At 40.2% G+C, this 25,281-nt stretch overlaps 1 protein-coding gene across 2 annotated transcripts in view; it reads left to right on the forward strand.

Annotated features, from left to right (window-relative positions):
- The window catches only part of LOC132378918 (serine/threonine-protein phosphatase 2B catalytic subunit beta isoform), a 95,228-nt gene extending 71,909 nt beyond the window's left edge, over positions 1 to 23,319 (forward strand). Inside the window, exons 13-14 of one of the 2 annotated variants that reach the window (XM_059946234.1) lie at positions 17,023 to 17,052; positions 21,760 to 23,319. In XM_059946234.1, coding sequence (XP_059802217.1) covers positions 17,023 to 17,052; positions 21,760 to 21,938 — 209 coding nt within the window. In that variant the 3' untranslated portion in view covers positions 21,939 to 23,319. The remainder of the gene's footprint in view (positions 1 to 17,022; positions 17,053 to 21,759) is intronic. The other variant, XM_059946235.1, reaches the window with a different exon arrangement.
- The last annotated feature ends 1,962 nt before the right edge of the window (positions 23,320 to 25,281 follow it).

Here is a 25,281-nt window from a genome sequence, read left to right on the forward strand (position 1 = left end):
GGACTGCACTGATGACTATTCATAATTTATGAAGTTGTACCATTGCCTTTCTGCTCCTATGGTTTATTCCCTTATGAGTGAAGACATTTATCCTATATACCTTTAGGGATCTTGGACATAGAGACTATGGTCTCTTTGTTTCTCAGTACTTTGTCAGGTCCTCTAGTTTATTGTGCATGGCTTACGTCCCTAAATGCATTGCCTCACATTTTTCAGAATTAACTTCTACCTGCCATTTTTTTGTTCCTCCTACTAACTGATAAATATTTTACTACAGCTGACAGTTAACCATCTTCACTAATGCCATTAGGAAATTTACTCATCATACCTCATATATTCACATTCAGGTCATTAATGTATATAACATAAAGAGAGATCACAGCATAAATCCCTGTGATACAGGTTTTTAATGACAAAAACAACCTTCCACCATTACCCTATGTCTCTAAACACCAAGCCACCAATTTTGGATTCAGCTTATTAAATTATCCTGAATTCCATAATCTAATACCCTATTATATTTTACACTACTGTTTGCCTACATATCTATTCCCCTATTTTGTGCTGATTATTGGATGCCTGTAATACATCTCCTGCAATGTGATTAATTTCTCTTGGTTTCTAACCTTCACCACATTGCCTCATTTGAGGAACCTTATATAATATCCTCCCTTGTTATAGGACTCTTCGATTAATTTTGCAATGACATCTCCTTTACATCCATGCTCCCATCACGTCTGAAGGTTTTCTACTCCTGAAATGCTGAATTCTGGTTCTGCTCATCTTTGTGATGGCTGCAAAAATCACATTCCCATGTGTTAATTGGTTCACTTTTACTTATTTATTTGACTTTTTGCATTAAAATGATCAAAGTTTAGACTTTCTTTCCTCCCATTTGCCTTGTCAAGTATTTGTGTGTTCTGACTTCGTTTTCTTTCTACATTTGACTGTTTCTTGCCCCTACTGTCCTCCTTCTGAGTCCCATTCCCATTCATAGGTCAATGTATGCAAGTGTGTGCATGTGTATAGCATTTTAGAAGATATTCTGTGTGAATATAAGTTAAATTAAGCTAATCATGTCTTTCCATTATGCCTTTATTTGATACTACAGTATCTGCATCTTAGGTCACTTGTAAAATAAGTGTTGTGAAATCCTCTATGTGAAACAAAAAAAAAGATCTCTCATTCTTGAGTTATTCATGTCTGGTGACACCCTTGTTATTGATTCACCAAGCAGTGATGTCTGTTTTTCTTCCTTCATCTTTTCTTAAAATTGTGTTAAACTTTTTTTTTGAGTTTTTCTGTTTGACTGCAAAATAAAACTTATTCCTGGAGTTATTTTTGCAATGCTGATATTATCTTTACAGTAAGTTATCCACAATTGTCCAATATTTGGTTTAGTTATGTGCTAGCACGGAATAAAAATTGACATTTCCTTGTATTTGCTTTTCTACCTATTTACCTTTTAAATATCTACGTATCAGTTCTGTTTCTGCCATTGTTTTGTTTTCTCAAAATCTATTGGTACCAGGCTCATCTCCACCTTTAATTTTAGCAGAATGCAATATCCTTACAGTTTGTTATCAGTAAATTTGATCATCAATTCATGTATATCTTGGCCAAGATTAACAAGACCTTGTTAAAGTCTGTCCCGAGCCTTATAGGCTTATCAGGCCAGTGCTAGTGCTGGTTTCTGTGACATGAAGCAGCTGAGAGTACAAGACCCCCCCTGGATCGGTTACCAGTTTTTCGTGTGGTTAACCCCCAGCTTTTGCTGGTACCCATTTTCAGCTGGGTGGATTGGAGCAGTGTGTGGTTAAGTGCCTTGCTCAAGGATACACGTGTTGCCTTGGCTGGGACTCAAACCCACGGCCTTCAGATAGCTAGTCCAATGCCTTAACCACATGGCCACGCACCAGACATTAGTAACAGTAGCCCCCATTTTATTTCCTGGCTATTGTACCCTGCTATTTGGTGGGAGGTAAAACAACTTTTGACTTTGCTCTTGCAAACCTTCTGTTGGAATAGCCATGCGCCCTGAAGATTGAAAAGCCACAATTTTATTGCATGCCTTTGAAGTGGCGCATATTTAAATGTCTTGAAAATTCATACTCTCACATTCAGTTATGCACTTTGGTTTCTCCAAAAGTACATTAAATTTATTGTATATACTGCTTTTCACAAGCACTGCCAATTGTCATTGCTATTTGTTTTACTTAATTATTTAATGATGTATTCAATTTTTATGGGTTTTTAATCTTTAATTACGACCAAGGTAAGTTTAACTATACAATTAGTGGTGTGATCCCTTGTTTTATTTAGAGATGCAGCATGGAGCAGGCCCGTCTAGCCCACCGAGCCACGCCACAGAGCAACCCATTGATTTAATCCCTAACCTGATCACAGGCTAATTTATAATGATCAATTAACCTACTAACCGGTACGCCTTTGGAATGTGGGAGGAAACCGGAGCACCCGGAGGAAACCCACATACACATGAGAAGAATGTACAAACTTTCTTACGGAGGAGGACAGAATTGAACTCCAGACTCCACTGCCCTGGATATAATAGTGTTGTGCTAACTGATGGCATTGTATTTCTACTGTATTAATGTATATTGTGTATTTTTGCACTTGAGTACTGAATAAGTACTTAACTAAATGCTACACAACCGCAAGTTATTTTCACGTACATTAGATTTTTTGACAACCAAGTTTTAAACAAAAATCTTGACTATGGCATTGATGCCTTAATCCTTTGAATTTTCCATTTCCAATAGAAATTACAATGTGCCATCATAAATTGCTGAAGTCCTCGTGATCAGATTTTTTTCATATACTGCACATAGTAGGCTTTCTGGAGATAAAGATCTTTTGATGATATACAGCTCATTTAGCAATGTAAGTTTTAATTCCAGACCCTATTTCTTGCAATTTTTTTTATCAAAAGAGAATTGGTAGACTTCATATTTAAAAAAAAACAGGATTTGTTTTAGAAGCATAAGGATGTTGGATGCTGCTCAGTGTTGGGAAAGGTGCTAACAGCCTTAAAGGAGTTGCATTTTGACCTGCATTTATATGTATCATTGTTGCCAGATGGCCTAGTAAGTGCAGAGCATATTTGTTGAGTTGACCCATGCAGTCTCTTAATTATGGTTTAACTTGGAAGTGTTAGCATTTTATTTACCTCAACGTTTGAACTGAATATTGTAGGGCCGAAATTAGATTTTGAATATATTCCCCAAATGTCCTTAAGTACATTCTTGCATCTGAATCACAAAGCTGTGGGCATAGGAAATTGTCCTAAATGATCTGGTCCTTCTCATGCTGCCACTTAATTTCTTCAAAAATCAGCATCATCTTTCACATTGTCTCTTTGGTGCCCCCTGCTCCACACCTAGATCAGATTGTATTGGAAGGTCCAAGAGGAAATATGTTTGACAGACTATTCTTTCATTTGAAAATGTTGTCCATGCTCCTCATCATTGTGCATGGCTCAGTTATTTTACCAATCAAACTTGTAAGCCACATTTCAGAGTCTTGTTTGTCTGCTATATACCAGTAAGTATTAGCTGGTTCAGCCTGACTAATGATGGGCATTCCTGCTGGCAAGTGCACACAGTGAGCAAATGGAATGAGCAACTGAACTGGAATTACAGGACATTCCACTATTTGCCATTCATTTCAATTGGAGCTGAGCTAAAGCAGCTTTAAAACTGACATAGGAGCAGCTCAAACATAATCCATGAAGCTGAGATACATTTTAGGATACACTGGGACGCATCATTAGTGATGTAACCTGAGATTGTTGGGTGTTTTGGGTCTTTCAACATCACGAACCCTTGTCCAGGTAACCCAGACTGGGTTGATCAGTCTTCTGCTTATGTCTCAGCAGCACTGGAATGTACTAAGAAATAATTATGCATTTTTCTCTTCAGCTGTCACATAAAGGAAGTTGCCTGGAAATATTTTCTTAAAATCTGTTACATTGCTTTAATTATCTGCAGAAGCAATATGGATCATTGCAACAATACCGTGAAGCTCATCTCATAGACAAGTTCTTGCTGGGACTGCAAGTGGTCTGGCTTAGGTTTTTTTCAGTTACCAAGAATGAAATGGTGACCAATAAGCATAGTTTATAGTAGGGACAAAGATGATCACCAATCTAATTGGAAAGTACTTCTTCTTATCCATTTGACGTTTGGGTCAAGCAGAGTCACAAACCAGACATTACAATGTCCGTAGAGCTGTGGTGAAATAGATCAATGTGTCTTGACCATATAGATGGAAACTGATGTGGTAATTCTAGATAATACCACTGAGAAGGCTCGTGCATTTGAGAAATAGAAGTGATTCTTGAAGTCAAGCAAGAATAGCTCCTTCCAATGGACAACTGGAGGTGAAGTGTTAGTTGTAGTGCCTACAATCTTCAATACAGGTGTACTGTGTCAGAGCGACACACACATAATGCTTGAGGAATTCAGCAGGCCAGACAGCGTCTATGGAAAAGAGTAAACAGTTGATGCTTCAGGCTGAGACCCTTTCTAAAGACTGTAAAAAAAAATAAATTATGAGAAGTCAGAGCAAGAAGGCAGAGGGAGGGGAGGAAGAAATACAAGATTGCAGGTGATAGGTGAAATGGGGAGGGTGGGAGGAGTGAGCTAGGAAGTTGATTGGTGAAAGAGATAAAGGGATAGAGAAGGGGAAATCTGATAGGGCAGAAGTCCATGGATGAAAGGGAAGGGGGAGCGGCAGCAGAAGATGGTAATGGGCAGGTAAGGAGATAAGATGAGAGTGAAACGGGGGGGGGGGGGGGGTGTGTGGAATGGTGAAGGGTGTAAGGGCAATTATCAGAAATTCAAGAAATTGACATTCATGCCGTCAGGTTGGGGGGTACCCGGACAGAATATAAGGTATTACTTCTCTGACCTGAGTTTGGCCTCATCGCAGCAGTAGAGAAGGCTATAGGTTGTTATGTTGGAATGGGAATGGGAAGTAGGATTCAAATGGGTGGCCACCAGGAGATCCTGCTTTTACTTGCAGACAGAATGTAGGTGCTTGGCAAAGAGGTCTCACCAATATACAAGAGCCCACACTGAGATAATCAGATACAGTAGATGATCCCAGCAGACTCACACGTGAAGTATCGCCTCACCTGGACGACTGTTTGGTGCCCTGAATGGTAGTGAGGATGGAGGTGTACGGGGCAGGTATGGCACTCATTCGGCTTGTAAGGTTAACTACCAGAGGGCAGATCAGTGGGGAGGGGTGAATGGACAAGGGTGTAGAGTAGAGAGCGATCCCAACAGAAAGTGAGGGGGTGGGGTCCCATTGGAAATGGTGGAAGTTGCAGAGGTATGGGATCTCCTGGCGGCCACCCTTTCCATTTCTACTGCCCATTCCCATTCCAATGTGTCAGTCCGTGGTCTCCTCTGTTGCTGCAATGAGGCATTGCTCAGGATGGAGGAGCAACACCTTATATTCTGTCTGGGTAGCCTCTAAACTGATGGCATGAACATTGATTTCTTGAACTTCTAGTAATCCCTCCCCTTCCCCCCCCCCCCCCCCAGCCATTATCCCATTCCTCTTTCCCCCTCTCACCTGACCATCACCTCCCTCTAGTGCTCTTCCTCCTTCTCAGGCCTTTTATCTCTAACACCTATCAACTTCCCAGCTCATTACTTCACCCCTACACCCTCTTCTAGTTTTACTAGTCACCTACCATCTTGTACTTCTTTCTTCCCTCACCCCACCTTTATGCTCTGACTTCTCATCTTGTTTTTCCAGCCCTGATGAAGGATCTCAGCCTGAATTGTTGGCTGTTTACTCTTTCCCATAGATGCTGTCTGGCCTGCTGAGTTCCTCCCAACATTTTGTGTGTGTTGTTATCTGTAGATTTTCTCATGTTTGTGATACTGTGTCAGAGGCCAGGCATGGGTAAAAGAAAGAGAGCGGATTATTTTCCAGAGACAAACACTAATCAAGAGCCTCTTCAATATTGTCATGGGCAGATCTTATTTGGGATGGGATCAGTTCAAAAGTCAAATTACAGGAAAGATTCAAACAGATGAGAGGTAATGCTGTGTTCAAGGCTTTACATTGGAAGGAAGCTTAGAGCTAGGAGAATAGTTTTCAAGGCCTGAGGAGCCAAGAATTTTTGGAAGAGAGTGATGAAGCCAGTTTTCAGCGAGTTAGGTTTTATTTCTTGAGTTGTGGAATGGTATTTGAAGTGAGAGGATAATTTTCGAGATGGTTTCCAGGCCGGAAAATGATGGATAAGCAGTATGTTCATAATATGGTAGGTGCCTGGAGATATTGCTCTCAGAGTACATACAACAGGAGGAACTGTGCTATTCCTTTCAGCTCAATGACCCATGAGCTCATTACATTTAGAATTAATTGTAAGCTCCTCATCCACAGATCTGCTTATAGCTTTATCTTGTTAAAACAGTAGCCATGTTTAGCATTCTGTATCACCAGTCCTCTAGCATCAATTTAATGTTTATACCACCCCCCCACACAGCTTCTTTAAACTATGGATATGCACTTTTATTCAATGTTTTCCTTCATTAAACTTCATTCCTTAATTTCAGAAACATAATTTTCCCCACCCCTCTATGCTTTATATAAACATGTGAATGTACAAATTCGGAGCAAGACTAGGCCACTCAAGTCCCTTGAACCTCATGACTGATCTGATTGTAATATCACCCATGAGTTCCCAACTAACCATGATAACCTTTAACCTTTGTAAATTAAGTGTTCATCTACTTTAAAACTTTAAAACGTGCAGTGACACACCAGCACAGTGGTGCAGCTAGAGGAGCTGCTGCCTCATAACCCTCGGGACTTGGGGTCAGTTCTGATCTTGGGCTGTTGTGTGGAGTTTACTCAGGTGACTGCCCAGGTTCCCTCACAAAATAAATGTGAGTTGGTAGGTTAATTAGCTGCTGTTAATTGCCCCAATGCACAGGTTAGTAGAACGTGGGAGAAGTTGTTGAGAATGTAAGGAGTACAACAAATAGCATTAGTGTAAATGGTTGCAGCAGATTTAGTGGACTGAAGGGCCAGTATCTGTGCTGTATTTCTTCATGACTATGACTTTCCTTCCCCCACCCTGTGAGAAAATAAATTACAAAGACTCACAGTGCTCTGATTAAAAATAATCTCCCATATCTTTCTTAAAAGGGCAACCCTTTATTTTGAAACAGTGCCTCCTAGTTCTAGTTTCACCCAAAAAATAAAATATGCACTTTACAACCATTCTGATGGTACTGCTGAAGACATTGCGTATTCAGTTAATGTAGGCTCCAATGGGTAGAAGTCTAACCTGTTCAATATTTCCTCATTAGTCAACCTTCCCATTCTACCAATTAAACCTATGTGGAACTGCTTCCAAAGCATGAACTTTCTTCCTCAAAGAAGAAAGCCACTACTTTGCTATGATTTTTTTTCATCTTTATTTAGGCAATGCAGAAGTTCAGTATTGCAGTTTAAAAGTGCCTGGTTTATTGTGTCATAAAATATACTTAAAAAACTATTAGTTCACTTAATCAAAAAGATTATTAGAAATACATTATTTGAGGATTGACTGAAAATTTGTCTTTACAAATCAAAGTTTAAAATAATCCTTTTCCTTTTGATACTTGACTATGGATTGCAAGAAATTGTAACTTTGAAGGATAGAATTGAAGCCAGAAAACTGTGCTTATATTTCAGAACATGACAGTAAGTGTTAGCTCATGTGCTGGTCATAGGGGCTCATTGCATCCCAGAAGCTCAGTGACTTGTATTTACTTTCTTACCGATCAAGGAGAGAGCAACAATTGTTTTCTGATTTTGAGATTCTGTGCTACAGTAGAGAGGAAGTGGAACTCATTAGGTCTCTGCTTACAAGCACTGTGGAGATAAAGTAATAGTGTTCTGTTGCTTTTCAGACAGCATGTTCTGAAATTCAGCTACAGCTGAGCTTATGCCTTATTCTCATTGTAATGAAGTGTGCTGGCAGTGCCTATAAATAAATGACATAACATTCATGATAAAGTATTTGAGAAATCACTCACCCCTTTGTGTTTATTTGAATAATTTAAGAAGTGAAATGAGCAAAGCCTTGCAAAAACCTGGGAGTAAAATGACATGATCCTGTTCGTTGAGAATTGTTTCATTGTACTTCATGTCTGGAAATGATGAACAGAGGGGAGTCAGTGGGCATGTGAGAATGAATAGATTACAGGGAAATAAATAAATAAGTGTGGGATTGACAAGATTACACTGAAAACTGGCATAGACTGAAATGTGGTTGTTGGTTGCTTGAAAGTATTGTAAGTTTGAGTTAGATATTTAACTTATCTTCTAAACATAGCTATTTTACAAAATTTCTCTGATGTGGTTCAATATTTTTTTCCTGATGACTAGTTGACCTATAGCTCTGGAATGCCCAAGATTTATTGTAGGGTTGTACAATCAAGTTTGTGCTCCTGCTTTTTAGGAATGATAATTTAGAATTTGAACCCTAGGTTGATACAGATCAGCATTGGATTCCTTCCCTATCATCAACCTACCAGTCAAAATTTCTTGTTCACCCATGACTTTTGCTAAGATTGAGTAATCTTAAATGGCTGTCACCCATTGGAGCTCAAGATTTAATCCCTTCCTGTAAAATTGGCAGATTAAAGTGCAAAAAGAAAATTAGTATAAATATCTTGACATCACGTGTTGATTTTATTTCAAATTTCCATTACTGTTGGACAGTATCAAAATCTGTAGTTTCAGCTTCAATAATTCTCACAGCAGGAAATGACCAAGCTCTTAAAAAATCACTAATATGAGTTATTGATTTCAGCAAGCCTGCTGAGTGTATATTTATATTATACATATTATGCATGTTTATATAATCTAGTAGGGCAGGGGAGTGCTACCACCTGCAGGCTCCCCTCCAGATTGCACACAGTTCTGATTTTTGAATCATTGTTCATTGCTGGGTCTAAAACCTAGAGCTCTGTATCTAAAACAATGCTCCTGCATTGGTTCAAGGGGGCAGATAGTACAACCCTCTTAAAGACACTTAGAAGTAGACAACAAAAAAAAATCCCATAAATAAAAGTAATGTTTTAACCCTGCTGTGTTTTACTTTTTCCACGTGATAATAACTTCCATTTATCAATAATTTCTTGGCACAGTATAAAAGTAAATGGCAGAAACCCAAAAGAAAACATGGTTCCACTAATAAAAACACAAAATGCTGACAGAATTCAGCAGGCCAGACAGCATCTATGGGAGGAGGTAGTGACGACCCTTCATCAGGAGTGAAGTAACATGGGATGGTCAAGGGGGGGGATAAGAAGTGGGGGTAGGGATAAAGTAGAGAGCTAGGAAGTGACAGGCTGGAGGGAAATGGGCTAGGGGAAGGTGGAGAATTATGGGAAATAAAAGAAAAAGAAAGGTCGGGTTGGGGGGAGATTATAGTGAGGGGGGAAAAGAGAGAAAGAGAAAAAAGAGAAAGAGAACCAGACTAAAATAATAGATAGGGATGGGGGGGACAGGGGTATCAATGGAGGTCAGTGAGTTGGATGTTCATGCTGGCAGGTGGGAGGCTACCTAGGCGGGAGATAAGGTATTGCTTCATCGATCTGCGTGTGGCCTCATCTTGACGGTAGAGGAGGCCATGGACAGACATGTCGGAGTGGGAGTGGTCTGTGGAATTAAAGTGTGTGGCCAGAGGGAGATCCCGCCACTGCTGGAGGACAGAGCGCCGGTGTTCGGCGAAACGGTCTCCCAGTCTGCGGCAGGTCTCCCCAATGTATAAATGGCCACATCGGGAGCACCGGATACAGTATATCACCCCAGTTGACTTGCAGGTGAAGTGGTACCTCACCTGAAAGGACTGTCTGGGGCCTGGGATGGTGGTGAGGGAAGAAGTGTGGGGGCAGGTGTAGCACTTCTTCTGTTTGCAGGGATGAGTGCCCGGAGGGAGGTCGGTGGGGAGGGATGAGGGGGATGAATGGACAAGGGAGTCGTGTAGGGAGAAATCCCTGCGGAAAGCCGAGAGTGGGGGAGAGGGGAAGATGTGGCTGGTGGTGGGATCACGTAGGAGGTGGCGGAAGTTATGGAGGATTATATGTTGGATCTGTAGGCTGGTAGGGTGATAGGTGAGGACCAGGGGGCTCTATCCCTGGTGGGCTGGCGGGGGGATGGGGTGAGCGCAGAGGTGCGTGAAATACGGGAGACGCGATGGAGGGCAGAGTTGATAGTGGATGAAGGGAAGCCCCTTTAAAAAAGGAAGACATCTCCTTTGCCCTAGAATGAAAGGCCTCATCCTGAGAGCAGATGACCACTCCTACTCCAACATGTCTGTCCATGGCCTCCTCTACCGTCAAGATGAGGCCACACTCAGGTCGATGGAGCAATACCTTATCTCCCGCCTAGGTAGCCTCCTACCTGCTGGCATGAACATCCAACTCACAGACCTCTGTTGATACCCCTGCCCCCCCCCCCCTTACCCCCATCCCTATCTATTATTTTAGTCTGGTTCTCTTTCTCTCTCTTTCCCACCCCTCACTATAATCATCCCCCAACCCTACCTTTCTTTCTCTTTTATTTCCCATAATACTCCACCTTTCCCCCAGTCCATTTCCCTCCAGCCTATCACTTCCTAGCTCTCTACTTTATCCCTCCCCCCACTTCTTAACCCCCCTCAACCATCCCATGTTATTTCACTCCTGATGAAAGGTTTCGGCCCAAAACGTCGTCATTACCTCCTCCCATAGATGCTTTCTGGTCTGCTGAGTTCTGCCAGCATTTTGTGTTTTTATTTATTTCCAGCATCTGCAGATTCACTCGTGTTGCCTATGGATCCACTAAATAGCTTGCTGTCCTATTTTGTAAAAATAAAACCTTTTTTGATCCTAAAGCTTTGAAAGTGTAAAAGCAATTTCCATGTTGAAAATAGTTATTACAGTGAATTTTCTAATACACCCGATACACAAGAAAGCTTGTTGGAAAAGGGACAAAGAATTGTATTCATGTATCCTTACATTGGTATTGTTGAAGAAGTTTACTTGGGAGAAAAGAGCAGTAAGATAATATATATACAGTACAATATTGAAATGTGTGGAGACCTTGCTGTCTGCACGCTTGTGCGCTCGCTCTCTCTCTCTCTCTCTCTCTACAAGTTGATAAGGTAGATACAAAATGTTTTGAATTAGTTTCTTAAATTCAATAGATCATAAAAGCAAACATATAAGAACTTTATAAATTTGCTGGCTAAGTTTTAATTGTCAGCACTGCGCTCAATGGAAGAAGTGAAGGATAATTACTAGAGAAGATAGAGTGTTTTATGAGAAGCTGAGCAGGGAAGTTCAAGTTGTGAGCTGATTCACTAATTTTTTTCAGTAGGATGAAAGATATGTGTAGTTTGTTAAGTAGCTCATTAGCTGGAGATTTATTATCTTTGGTAATACTAGAAGTGAGTTGGGATATATTTGCAGTAATGCAGGAGTTTGGAGATTTTGACTGAATAGTTGATGGAAACTGATTCTGTAAACTTTTGCAAGGTAATTGGAGAGCTACTTAATGAGAAATTTTCATGGTAATGGAAAATAATTTGTCGTTTATAATAAAAACAAAATATTGAGTGTTTAATTGAGGCAATGGTATAACAACTGCAAAGAGGTTATCAAGGTATGTCTGATGGCTTGTTATTTGCAACTTATCTATTTGGAGAAGATGTAAATAGAACGTGAACAAGGACAGAGGAGAGGGGAAGCAATGTTGGAAACTGAGTTACAAAGCATTGTAGTCGCTGGAAATTTTACATAAGGGTGAATGTTGCAAATACCCAGCAGGTCCAGCAACATCTGTGGAGGGAGAAAGCCAAGCTTAATAGGTTGATAATCTTTCATTAAGCCTGCCAATTCTCATACAGGCTGGAAAAGTTAATTGTATAAAATTGTTGAATTTAATAGTGTTGAATATATTAGCATTCCTAGATGAAAAATTTAGGAAGCTCCATGTGAAGCAACAGTTCTCTTGTATTGCTTCCAATTTACTTTGCCACATTTGATACTCATGATCAGTAGCAACAACTTGTCTCTGAACGCCTGCAAAGCCAAAGAGCTGATTATTGACTACAGAAGGAAGAAGCAAGAGGTCTATGAGCCAGTCTTTAACAGGGGATCGGAGGTGAAAGGAATCAGAACCAGAATCAATTTTAATATTCACCGTCATATGTCATGAAACTTGTTGACTCTGTGGCAGCAGCACAATACAATGCATAATTATAGAGAAAAAATGTGAATTACAGGAAGTGTGTGTATTTAATAGTTAAGTAAGTAGTGCAAAAATAGAGATAAAACAAGTAGTGTTCATGGGTTCAATGTTCATTCAGAAATCAGGTGTCAGAGGAGAAGAAGAAGCAGTTTCTGAATTGTTGAGTGAGAATGAGAACAAGGCATGACCTGGTTGATAGGGGTCCTTAATGATGGATGTCGCCTTTTTGGGGCATCGCTCCTTGAAGTCCTGGATACTACAGAGGCTAGTGCTCATGATGGAATTGACTAAGTTTACAACTCTCTACAGCTTACTGTGCAGTAGGCATCCCCCCCCCCCCCCCCACACCATAGTGGTGGTGATGTGGCCAGTTAGAACGTTCTTCATGGCACATCTGGAGAAATTTTTAAGTTCTCAAACTCAGAGGTTTCAAAGGTGCATTTAATGTCAGAGAAATGTTTACAATATACATATTCATCCTGAAATGCTTTTTCTTTGCAATCATCCATGAAAACAGAGGAGTGCCCCCGAAGAATGAATGACAGTTAAAACCCCAAAGTCCTGTCCCCAGCTCCCCTCCCTCCCACCCATGAGTGGCAGCAAACAATGATCCCCCTCCCCCCACCAGCAAAAAAAAAGCATCACCACCCACCGTCAAGCACTCAAATGTGCAGCAAAGACACGGACTTGCAGAACCCCAAAGACTTGTTCACCTGGTATTCGACATACAACAGAAGTCCGTTGCTTTCCTTTTTCCGAGCTCTGTGTCCAAAGATCTCAGGTCTCTGGGCACATAGCCGTAGATCTTCCGACTCCCACGAGGACACACCGCCTGCCATGACATCGGTCTTCGTCTTCAAAAGAACCCTGAAAGGGAAAAATAGAGATACTAAAGATGGAAGTAGAGCTGTTTCTGAAGACGCAAGCAAAGGAGTCACTGTTAGGCACCACTGACTCTCCTAAACTCCAAATTATAGCCACTGTCATGCCTTCATTGTAGCTGCTTCGATATGGTTGGTCTTGGTTAGATCTTCAAGGATATTGACACGGAGGAACTTGAAATTGCTCATTCTTTCCACTTTTGATTGCTCAATGAGGACTGGTGTGTGTTCCCTTGAGTTACCCTTTCTGAAGTCCAAAATCAATTCTTTGGTCTCACTGATGTTGAGTGCAAGTTTGTTGCTGCAACACCACTCATCCAGCTGATAAATCTTGCACCTGTATGCCCTCTTGTCACCATCTGAAATTCTGCCAACAATGGTTGAATCATCAACAAATTTATAGATAGCATTTGAGCTGTGCCTAGTCACAGCCTATGTTGTAAAGAGTGTAGAGCTGTGGGCTAAGCACACACCCTTGAGGTGCACTAGTGTTTATTGTCAGCAAGGTGGAGACGTTATTTCCAATGTGCACAGGTTGTGGTTTCCAGTTAGGAGGTTGAGGATCCAGTTACAGAGAGAGGTGCAGAGGCCCAGGTTCTGGAGCTTTTCAATCAGAATTGTAGGGATGATTGTGATAAATGCTCAGCAGTAGTCAATAAACAGCATCCTGACATAGGTACTTGTGTCGTCCAGGTGACCCAAGGCTGCGTGAAGAGCCAATGAGATCGCCACCACTGTAGACCTATTGTGGCGATAGGCAAATTGCAGTAGGTCCAGGTCCTTCCTGAGACAGGAGTTAACTCTAGCCATAAGCAAACTCTTAAAGCACTTCACCACCAAAGATGTCAGTGCTACTGGACAATGGTCATTGAGGCAGCTTGCCCTGCCTTAATATAATTGTTTCCCTTTTGACGCAAATGGAGACTTCCGACTGCAGCAATGGGAGATTGAAAAATTCTTTGAACACTCTGCCAGGTGGTTGGCATAGGTTTCCAAAGCCCTACGAGGTATTCCATCTGGGCATTTCGCCTTGCGAGGGTTTGCCCTCTTGAAAGTCAGACTGACATTGGCCTCTGAGATAGAGGTCACAGGTCACTGGGTGCTGCAGGGAGTTGCATAGCTGTAGTTTTGTTCTCCCTTTCAAAGCGAGCATAAAAGGTTTTGAGCTCGTCTGGGAGTGAAGGATCGCTGCCATTCATGATACTAGGTTTAGCTTTGTAGGAAGTAATGGCCTGCAAACTCTGCCAGGGTTGTTGTTCCTTAGCTCTTGAAATTATCCCCCATGAGTCGTACCTGGTTTTCTTGTATAGACCTGGTTTGCCAGACTTGAATGCCACAGATCTAGCCCTCAGCAGACTACGGAAATCCTGGTTCATCATGGCTTTTTGTTTGGGTATGTACAGTAAGTTCTCATCGGCAGACACTCATCCACACAAGTTTTAATGAAGTCAGTGACTCCTGTGGCGTATTTCTTTGGACTCAAAGATGAATCCCTGAATACAGTCCAGTTCACCAATTCAAAGCAGTCCTATAAGTGTTCCTGCGCTTCTCTTGTCCATATCTTCTTGGTCCTCGCTACTGTGCTGCAGTCTTCAGTTTCTGCATATACACAGGGAGTAGAAGTACAGCCAGGTGATCAGAGTTTCCAAATGTGGGTGTGGTGTAGTATGGTAGGCATTCTTGATGGTGGTGTAACAGTGCTCCAGTGCATTGATTTCTCTGGTACTGCAAATGATAATGTTGGTAATAATTATTTAGAGACTCTTTCAAGCTGATCTGGTTAAAATCCCCCATAATGATGGGGAAGGCAACAGGATGTGCTGTTTCTTGCGTGTTGATTACATTGGTCAGAGAGTCAATAGCTTTAAATTACTTGGCATTATCATATTAGAGGATCTGTCCTGGGATCAGCACGTGAGTGCCACCACATAAAAGCTCTTTTACATCAATGTCAGAAGTGGATCATGCAGAGCTCCAGCAACCCAGACTGGATCCTCAGAATCAGAATCAGCTTTATTATCATGAAATGTGTTGTTTTATGGCAGCAGTGCGGTGCAAAGACATAAAATCACTATAATTTACAAAATAAATAAATAGTGCAAAAGAAAAGGAATAATGAGATAGTCCATGGACCATTTCTGAATTGTTGAGTGGATTTTCATATTCCTATATGTCCACTCCAATAGTCAGAATCAGACTTATTACCACTAACATATGTCAATAAATTTCTTGTTTTGTGGTAGTAGTACAGTGCAAGACATAAAAACTATAAGTTATAAATAAATAAATAGAGTAAAAGACGAATAACAAGGCAGTGTTCGCAGTTTCATGAACTTCAGAAATCTGATGCTGTGCCTTCTTCATAATTTCATGAATGGTAGTAACGAGAAGAGGTTATGATAGACATTGCTTTATTGAGGCACTGCTTCTTGATGATGTCCTGACCTCTGGTTTGCGTGTTCTTAGTGTGATGTCTTGGGTTTTCTCTGGCTGCTCTGATTTCCTCCAACATCCCAGAGACGTGTTATTTGGTAAGTTAATTGGCTGCTCTAAGTTATCCTTCGTGTGGTTGGATGGTTGAGGAATCAGGGTGGAGTTGATGGAGATGTTGGTTCTGTTGGAAACCAGAATATACTTCACAGACCAAAAAGCCTTCTTTCATGCTTGTTTTCATTCTAAATTAGTGAACTCCATACTACAGAGACTTGTGCATGAAATTATCCTGTAAAGAGATTTCTAAACTCTTTAAGGAGCCATCCCATCTTTTGGGTGAAACCTGAACCTGAGGGCCTGTTCATCTTTCATTGTTGTGCTTTATGGGGCAGCTTCCAAGAGCAAAAACGCTCTTGTAGTGTACCGCCAATGATTATTTTTTTTTACCTAACAGCATTAGAAATACTGGGAACTCATGATCACAGTGGTTTCTCAGGGAGCTTGCTAAGTCCAAATTGACTTCCATGTTTTGTGTTTTACAGTGGTGAATTTGCTGGATGTGCATGGTGTTGGAACTTACTGAATATGTGCATTTCTGGTTTTCCTGAAAAAAAGTTTAAGGTGACATGATGCTGATTGGCTCTGTGAAGCTGTTTCATAGACACCAACAGATGGTGTGTACTTGAATTCAGCAGACAGTATCTAGATAGCCATCGCTCAGTAGTGCCAAAGGGAAATAACTGGCCCAAAACCTTGTCATAAAAAAAACAATATTTAATTTCCACGATTTCTGCTCCTCTATGTTTTCCAGCTTAGCCTTTCTCAGGATATGACAGCTTCCTTTTGGTGCTTGTTGTTTACCAGGTTTCCTGCATTGCAACAGAGCATATTTCTAATCCAGTTCATTGGTTGGCATGGAATTTGAATCATGCTGTGATTGAGAATGGTACCAGATAAATGAAAGAACTAAAGAAAAACAAATCCAAAGCTGGGAATTCCTGATTCTGAACATTTGATTGCTTCTTCATTTTTAATTCATGCTATGGAGTCTTCGAGTTTGATGTTAGGTCAAGTCTGCTCAGGCTGACCCTGTACAAATTAGTGTTGCTCTTCTGTATGTTTATTGAAGAATAAAATGTCTGCTCTGTTTTTGATTTTCCTTTCCTTGTCATGATAACGTTAGAAAATCTATACTGAGAAATTTTAGTGTTTTATGCTAATGTTTCAGTATTGTAGATTATGCACATAGTAAATTGTACAATTTGTGTATTGGAACTTTATTGTGTTTTAATGTGTGTTTAAAGCTGTTCTGAATATGAGCTCCATTATAGTCTTTCTGGAGATGATATATTATGCTGCTCAGTTATTTGCTTCTTTTATGAAATACTACGCTACTCATCTTTCTCATTCATTTTGCATGCAACTACACACTTCTGTACAGCCACAGTTGAGGCAATTGAGGCTGATGAAGGTACGCCCGGTGCTATAGCATCAGAAATATGTGGTGTAGGATGGGGTGTGGGTGTGGTTCAGATTAGTTGGGTGTATCTTAACTTGCACAAGCAGAATTTAAAATTGTTCATCGTTAATTTTATTGTGAAGATAGAATATGCTCAAGGAATAATATGTTTTTTGCTTTGCAAAGGTGAGTGAGGTTTATAAGTGGTCTCACTCTATATACTGAGATAATTCTGGGGAAGTGTGATTGTATTCTGTATTGCATCCATTAACAGTTCTGCCTTGTTACAAAATACATGCTTTTAGAGTTTGCTCCTGCATGTAAAGGAATTCCAGTGTTTGAAATTGCTTTATTTTGCATGTTTTTATTCAGATGTTAAAGTCTGGCACACTGCTATATTAATAACAAATGGCTGAGAGTGATGTTTCATTACAGCATGTTATGTGTCCCTCTACAGTCTAAACTAACCTTAATGATGTCTTTGGGTTTTTATCAGTCTGTACAACAGAATATTACAGGTGGTTTAACAATTAAGGCCAGGCTTCTTGCATTGAGTCTTGAAATGGTCCTGAGGGTGGCTGAGCTAAAACGTATTACTTCAGTATTCCTGCATCTGTGATGTCAGAAACCCTGTGAACAGAAAATGAAGGGAAAAGTTCATTTCAATTCCTGCTGCAAGCTAATGGAAATTGTGCACTTCCATAAATTTTGAATGTACAGTTGAATGCCACTTTTTGAAGAAATCGGACACATGATCACCAAAATGAAAAACACTAATAGATCTCCACCCTAAATAAGCTGCAACAGGTCTTGCCAAATGAAAGCTGTAATGAAATGGGCTTTCAGCTTGCTTTCTATTTGAAAGATAATGTTTTCCATCTCTTTAATGTAGATTAGTGCTTGTCGCTAGTTTGCAAAATATTAACTTCCTGGTTGTGCAAGTTTAAGGATAATACACTTGAAATTTGTTGGAAACCTGTAGGTGTTTGACTCTTCAAATAAGATACCAAGCCTGTATTTGATATGGATGCTTTTCTTTCCCCTGACAAATGATACTGGTTTTGCCATATACTGTTGATTGTGACTTCTTTAGTGGAAAATGTTAGATCATTTGTTAAAATCATTCCAAAATACTGTCAGAGGCATGTTCTGGTATTATCAGTTCTGAGCAAAGGACAGAGACAGCATTCATAGAGCTGGTCTTTAGTGACCAATTAAAGCTAACAGTTCATAAGTTCTAGTGCTTTTTTTAAATAATGCTGTTTGAAAGCAAGCTCACCAACATAATTAGCCATGGCAGTAATCTTTTATTGAGGAGTAACAGCCTTCTGATCTTGCTCTGCAGAATGCCACGTTAAGTGATAAAATCGATTGCAATATGCCCATGCAGTGGGACATTGCATCGAAGCTATGTTTAGTGCACGTCAAAATTTAGTTCTAAAGAAAAACTCAGAAATCAAATTGCAAAAAAAACAGAAACTAAACAAAATTAGTTGTATGTCATAAAATAAATATGTTTAAGTTTCCCCTTAGGTACCCTTGCAGTGAGTGTTCAATTTTGGTTTTATTCATATTATAATGAAATAGTGGAATTGTATCTGCAATCACTTAAAGTACATACACTTACTGCCAGTGTTGAATGATGTAATTTTCAGATAAAAGTCTCAGCAGATTATTCTGTGAATTGCATTATTGTATAGAACATGACATGTCATTACATGAACCCTCACTCAATCCACTAGGTTAAGGGAAGCCTCACACAGATGACTGTGCTTCAGGGAAACATGCTGAAGTGGAGCATCAGTTCACACCATTATGTTGTTGGACAACCTCAGTCATCATACAGGGTATTTACACTTAGACTAGAATGCTACAATGGAGTAGCATATGAAAAATGCTGGAGGAACTCAACAGGTCAGACAGCATCTGTGGAAAGGATGTTTCATGCCAAGATATGCTGAGTTCCTCCAGCATTCTGTATATGTTCTCTGGATTTCCAGCATCTGCAGAATCTCTTACGCTACAATGAAACTGCTCCTAGACAATGTACCTTAATAAAGCAGCACATTGACCAATATGCCTTTCTTATTTTAATGGGGCACATACTAAAAAGATGATGTATTTTGGGAGATCATATAAGGGTAGCACATACACTTTGAATGATAGAACCTAGGTGAAGTTGAGAAACTAAGGGATCTTGATGTACAAGTCTTAAAGGTGGCAGTGCAGGTGGAAAAAGTGATGGCTGCCTCCATGAACTGGGCATATAAGAGCTGGAGGTCATGATACAGCTCCATAAAACATTGGTAGGCCACAAATGGAGCATTGGGTGCTTATCTGGGTTGCCGCACCATTCAAAGGATGTGAATGCACTGATGATGCAAAGGTGATTTAGTAGGATGTTGGAAGGATGGAACTTTTCAGTTAAGAGAAACTGGACAGGCTAGTTTGTTTTCCTTGGAGTGGAGGAGGCTGATGCAAGACCTGATAGAGATGTATCTGAGAGGAGTAAAGAGAGGGTGGATGGAACGAAACACTTCACTATAAAGGAGATATTTCAAACCAGCGGGCATAGGTTTAAGTTGAGGAGTTTCAGGATATGTGATGAAATTTGTTTTCAACCAGGAGGGTGGTTGTGACTTGGAATGAAGCAACCTGAGAAAGCGAAGGAGGCTGGTGCTGTCACAGCATTTGAAAAGTATTGGGATGAGCACTTACATCACCAAAGCACAGAAAGCTATGCAGCTGGTACATTGGTTTGGGATAGACAGGTGCCTGAGACCAGCAGAGACATGGGGGGAGCGTCTGAACGACCGGTTCTGTGCTGTATGACATAAATGAGGGTATGTAGTAATGCACTTAAGAAAGTAGAGCTGCTGTAAGTACAGTAAGTACCGATCAAGGTAAAAATAGAACATACAGGAATCTTTATGTCAGACTTGATTTCATGTGCTGCAGTTGATCCTCACTTAGACCAGTAAGATACCAAGAAATCTCACCTTACCAACACAGAACAGGATAAACTCATTCACATGTGTAGACTATAGGATAACTATAGTTATTCCTTACTTAGCTGAGAACTACTCATAGAGGAGCACCAGTGAAAATATTATGCATTGGTATGATTTTAAGGAAACTGAATTAGACCAGGACATCCTCCTCCGGATTACCAACTGTGGTTGACTAGTGTGGGATAACATTGCCAAACAAGCATGCAAGGGGAGTACATTGAATAGACCAGAACAGAACAGTGAAACCTTACTTAAAATCAACAAACAGAAATGAAAGAATTTAGCAAATCAAGCAGTATCAGGACTGACACAGGATCTCTACCTGAAATATCAACTTAGTCAGTCTGCCTCCACAGATGCTATTTGACCCACTCAGTTTTTCCAGTGTTCTGTTTATTGTTCCAATTCCAGCCTCGTGTCCTCACTTAAATCATTGTGATTCTGGGTTTCCTCATTTAGACTAGCACATTACCACAGACTAGTGGTAACATACAGCAAATCCACACTTGATCTAACCTTACTAACACCAGCTTGTAGGGGAGTCACACTTGGACCATTATGCCACAGAGGAAATGAATGTAAATGAGTGAACTACAGGAAATCCACGAGGAGACTACAGATACTGTAATCCTCATTTAGAGAATTATGCAATAAGGAACAATTAGAGAAATTTTGCATCGAACAGTATGCTGCAAGGAGATTTCACAGATTTGTGTATAGAAGGAATCCACTCTTGGTTTAGTTTGTTAAAGAGCATAATATAGATCATTACACTATATGGTAATATCAGTTAGATCAAGATGCACAACAGGATCTCACTTAGGTCAGTGCATTATGAAAAGTCCCATGTAGACTTTTGTTAGATGGGAAACTTGGTCTAATGCACTTCAGGGGGCCTCACTGACAACATAATGTTGCAGAAGTAACTGGGACATGTGTACTATAAGGGAACATTAGAGAACTATGTTGATTAGTGCACTACTGGGAGTGCACTTGAACTAGTACACCAGCTGGTTGAGGGAGAACCTTTAGTATGCTCCCTTCAAACCTCACTATGATTTGGACTATCAGGTTTTGGAGGCAATTCATTGAATCTAGTAAGGTATAAGAAACCCTCTGTCAGACAAATGTGCTACTGAGTAATTTCGCATTACTCAGCTTTATACTCACTTATCTCAAAAAAGCTATCTGACAATTTGGGCAATATGAAATCCCTCCACCAAACTGGGCTGAGTCAGGATGTTCAACAGTGCATTTTATAAGTCTTGAAGTATTGGCTGGAGTGAGGGTCCCTTATATTGGTATTTTGCAGAAGACCCGTTGAAATCCCTAGAAGGATCCTCATTAAATTTGGATGGCATTACTTACCAATATACTGCAGGGAACCTGGCAATGACATAAACAGGAAAATCTAACCATCATATGCACTGGACCTATTCCAGATTGTCCTTGGATTGCTTCCCTGAGACTGTTAGACCCTCCAGTTTTCCATCAAACATTCAGTGCCTCATTTCTTTGCAATAGTGTGGAACAACATTAGTTGTCATTTTTCATGTTGGTGAGCTTGTAGCAGATATTTTTCAAGGTTATGATAAACAGGACACTTCACAACTTACCAGCATCTCTAGAAGTTTTGGATGTTATTCTACATTTACTTTCTATTGTGTCATTTCCATTACCTAACTCATCTATTCTGTGTTTCATTAAGCAATCAGAGGATTCTCGCCACAGCACAAAATCTGCAGTTTTGAAGAAGCGAAAGGCCTGGACAGGATTAACGAGCGAATGCCTCCAAGGAAAGACACTCCTCAGCAAGATGGCATCAATTCAGTTAACACGACAAATACCAATGAGAACAATGGAACTGGCAACAGCAACATACAGTGACCATGTCCCCATCACACACTCGCATTGCCTAAGATATCCCTGAATCACAGCTTCTGAAATGGCCAAGGCCAGTATCTATGTGTTTTTGAACAGCTGAACAAATTTGATGAACTTTAAATGATCAGATATGGTAAAGACATCCTGCTTTTGAAAGAAGATTCATGTGCATGCAGCATATAATCAAGACTCCTGGACCCTTGGAAAGTCAGTACTGGTTTCACTAAATCACGTCTAGAATAGCATCTCACACCCATCAACTTCAACACTTAAGTTTACAAGCAGAATCTTTCTTGAATAGCTTTAGTTGCTTTCGATCAGAATTTGGACAGAAACCCTAAGTAATGCTGAAGAGCTGACTATTTATTGATGAACATTGTTTCATAATGTCTACTAAAGACAAGTTTTTAATTTGTAGAATGGTCTTAAAAATAACTCTGAGGCTGTAAAAAGGTGTATTTTAAATTTGTAAAATGCCAAAATGAATCTATTGGGTGGCAGGGCCTTGGTAACATGCTGACCTCAGGTTGTTTCCTTCCAGCAGACATTATTGATCCTGTGTTATACTTGCTGCATTGTAGTTTGTAGGAACGTTTCTTGCTTTAAAAGAAACCAAAGCTATTTAAGCCAGAAAGTTGATAGTCCTTACAGTCCCGGCACCTGTCAAGTTGACTTTTCAGGCCCCTTTTTAAGTTTTATCATGCATTTTAAATTAATAGCCCACACACAATATGAATTGAAAGGTACTTTTAATTGAATTTTGTACATTATGGAAAGACATTTGAATCATATCAAATCTGTAAAGCTTAGCTGTGTAATTTGTGTATGCATGTTTTTCATTTTTGCAGATATTTAATATATAGACATTTAATGTACAGGACAGTAATCTATAAGATTACATAAATGTAATGGATACTTTTTAGTGCATTGTGAGTATTCGACTGGCTTATACTGTGCCGACCCCTGAGTCTGGAAGAGCTTCAGGCATTTTAATATGTTTCTGTTTATGCGATGCAAGCTATGGCCCAGTTTAAAAAACAGGATTGTGGTGACAGTCTCAAATCAAGGTTGCATGTTAAATTTTTATAAGATTGCTTTGTTTAAATACATCATGTCAAAGGTTGTGTTGTGTTCAATTAGCTAATGATTGTCACCCCTTGCCTGGTTGCATTTTTATACATTTACTACCTGGTTAATTTCTTGTTTTCCCACCATCAAACACAATTTTAAACATAAGGCACAAACAAAATCATCTCCCTTTTTTTTTGTTTGCCATCAGCACATGTACATAACTCTCAGCTGGAACGTGTATGTCTGCTCTAAAATATTTAAATATTTTATAGGATGGTACACAATAAATGTTGTGTATGGGCCACTGCTTTTACTGGATGGTGTGGATTTATTCCTCTGGAGAATTATACAGTACCCTTACAGCTGTTATGGACATAGTAGAGGTTATTCTTAAACCAACTCAAACTGAAATTTAGTGTTCAGCCAACTTTTAGGTTTTGGCTTAATTAACTAATACTTACTTTCAATATTTTATATTTAATGATTTTACATTCAATTTTAACAGTTTTAATGTAACATTAAGTAAATTCAAATACATGTAAAAATTATCAACCTTGGCTCAGAGTCGTACAACACAGAAACAGGCTCTTCGGCTCACCTCATCCATGCCAGGCTTTTTACCCATTTATACAAATCTCATTTGGCCACACTGAGAATGTATCCTTCTATTCCTTGCCTATGGAAATGTTGATTAAATGCCTCTTAAGCACAGTGATTATACCCTGATACCATTTCCTCTTTTGGTAGCAAGTTCCAGATATCAACAGCTCTCTGTGTGGGGGTGGGGGGGGGGGGGGGGGCTGGTCCCAGAGGGAGGTTTCCTGTCACAGTGTTGGATGATGGGGATCAAGTCGAACTCCATTTTCAGTGTTGTGCTGGATATGCTGCAGTCTCAGAGCTGGATGGGACTTTACACAAAGTCATCAGCTGTTCTACCTGCAGGCAAAAAATCTACAGGGACAGCAGTGCCATTTCTCTGAAGATGTAGCAATGTTTATCCTTTAATCAACTAAACTTTATTGCCTGTTATGAACAATTTTTGTTTGTGGGTTCTTTCTGTGCCAATTTTCTGCCATGATTCCTAGGTTTCTGTAGTGACTGTGTTGGCTATAAAGTGCATTAGATCATCCTGGGATATTGCAGGATGCTATGTAGATTCATGTGGTGTGAGGGCCTAAGTCGGGTAGATAGAGGGGAACTACCTCATGGCAAAGTTTTCAAAACTAAGAAGGGAAAGGTTTAAGGTAAGGGGTTGGTGGGGTCCTGAGGAAGAGCTTAATCAAGAGAGTGGTTGAAATCTGGATCAGTGCCTGAGGCAGAGACTCTCATATTTAGAAAATATCCAGACGAGCACTTGAATCACCAAGGCAGAGAAAAACACAGACCAACTGTTTGTAAGTAGGAATAGTATAAGTAGTTGATGGTCAACATGGGCTTGGTAGACAGAATGACCTGTTTCTAAGATGAGGAACTCTGAAGTTTGTAAATGTTATAAGCAATCTTATTTGGGCAAATGGCTTAATTTTCTTGTCCTTTAGATTTTTTTGAATAGTGAAATTATCCCAAGATCGATTGGCGGGACACAGGCCTCCACTAGTGTGGCCCCAGGGTCTGCACCATTTACTTCATACACCTATGTCACCCATCAGTAAAGCTCCAGGATCTGCTACATCTGTGTCCCCGAAGGTTTCATTTCCTGTGTATGGTCTGTTTAGCATGGCAGCACGTGCAGCCCAGGGTCTGCTCCATTTTCCCTGTACACCTCTGTTCCCACCAGTACAGCCTAAAAGTCTAATTCTGTATTAAACAATAGTCCAAACTCCCTCTTCCCTGTTAGCCTATTCACCAGATTGAACATTCACACTGTGGAATATTCTCTGTTTGGTCCTATTCAGGTCCCATTTCTTGAGTCTTTTATTGTCATGCACAATGAGAAACATTTCATCAGCTTTGTACAGTAAATCTCCTATTCAACCATTCAGAAACCTTGATGGTTCAGCATTTGATTTGCTCAAGAATCTTGGCATTTTCCACTCACTGGCTGTCAGTCCCACCCTCCCCATTCACTCCTCAACTCACCTTCCCCATGCACTCACCAGGTCTGGTTCTCACCCTCCCTATTCATTCACTCAGATCCCAATTCCCACCCACCCTATTCACTCACTGGCCCTCACTTCAATGCTCCCCAGTTCAATTTCCCACACTGACTAGAAGCACACCAGGTTCACGAATGATACTGTGTAACATCATTTTTTTTAAAAATATATGAATTAAA

Source organism: Hypanus sabinus, chromosome 21 (assembly GCF_030144855.1).
Source record: "Hypanus sabinus isolate sHypSab1 chromosome 21, sHypSab1.hap1, whole genome shotgun sequence".
In the NCBI taxonomy this organism is placed as follows: Eukaryota; Metazoa; Chordata; class Chondrichthyes; order Myliobatiformes; family Dasyatidae; genus Hypanus; species Hypanus sabinus.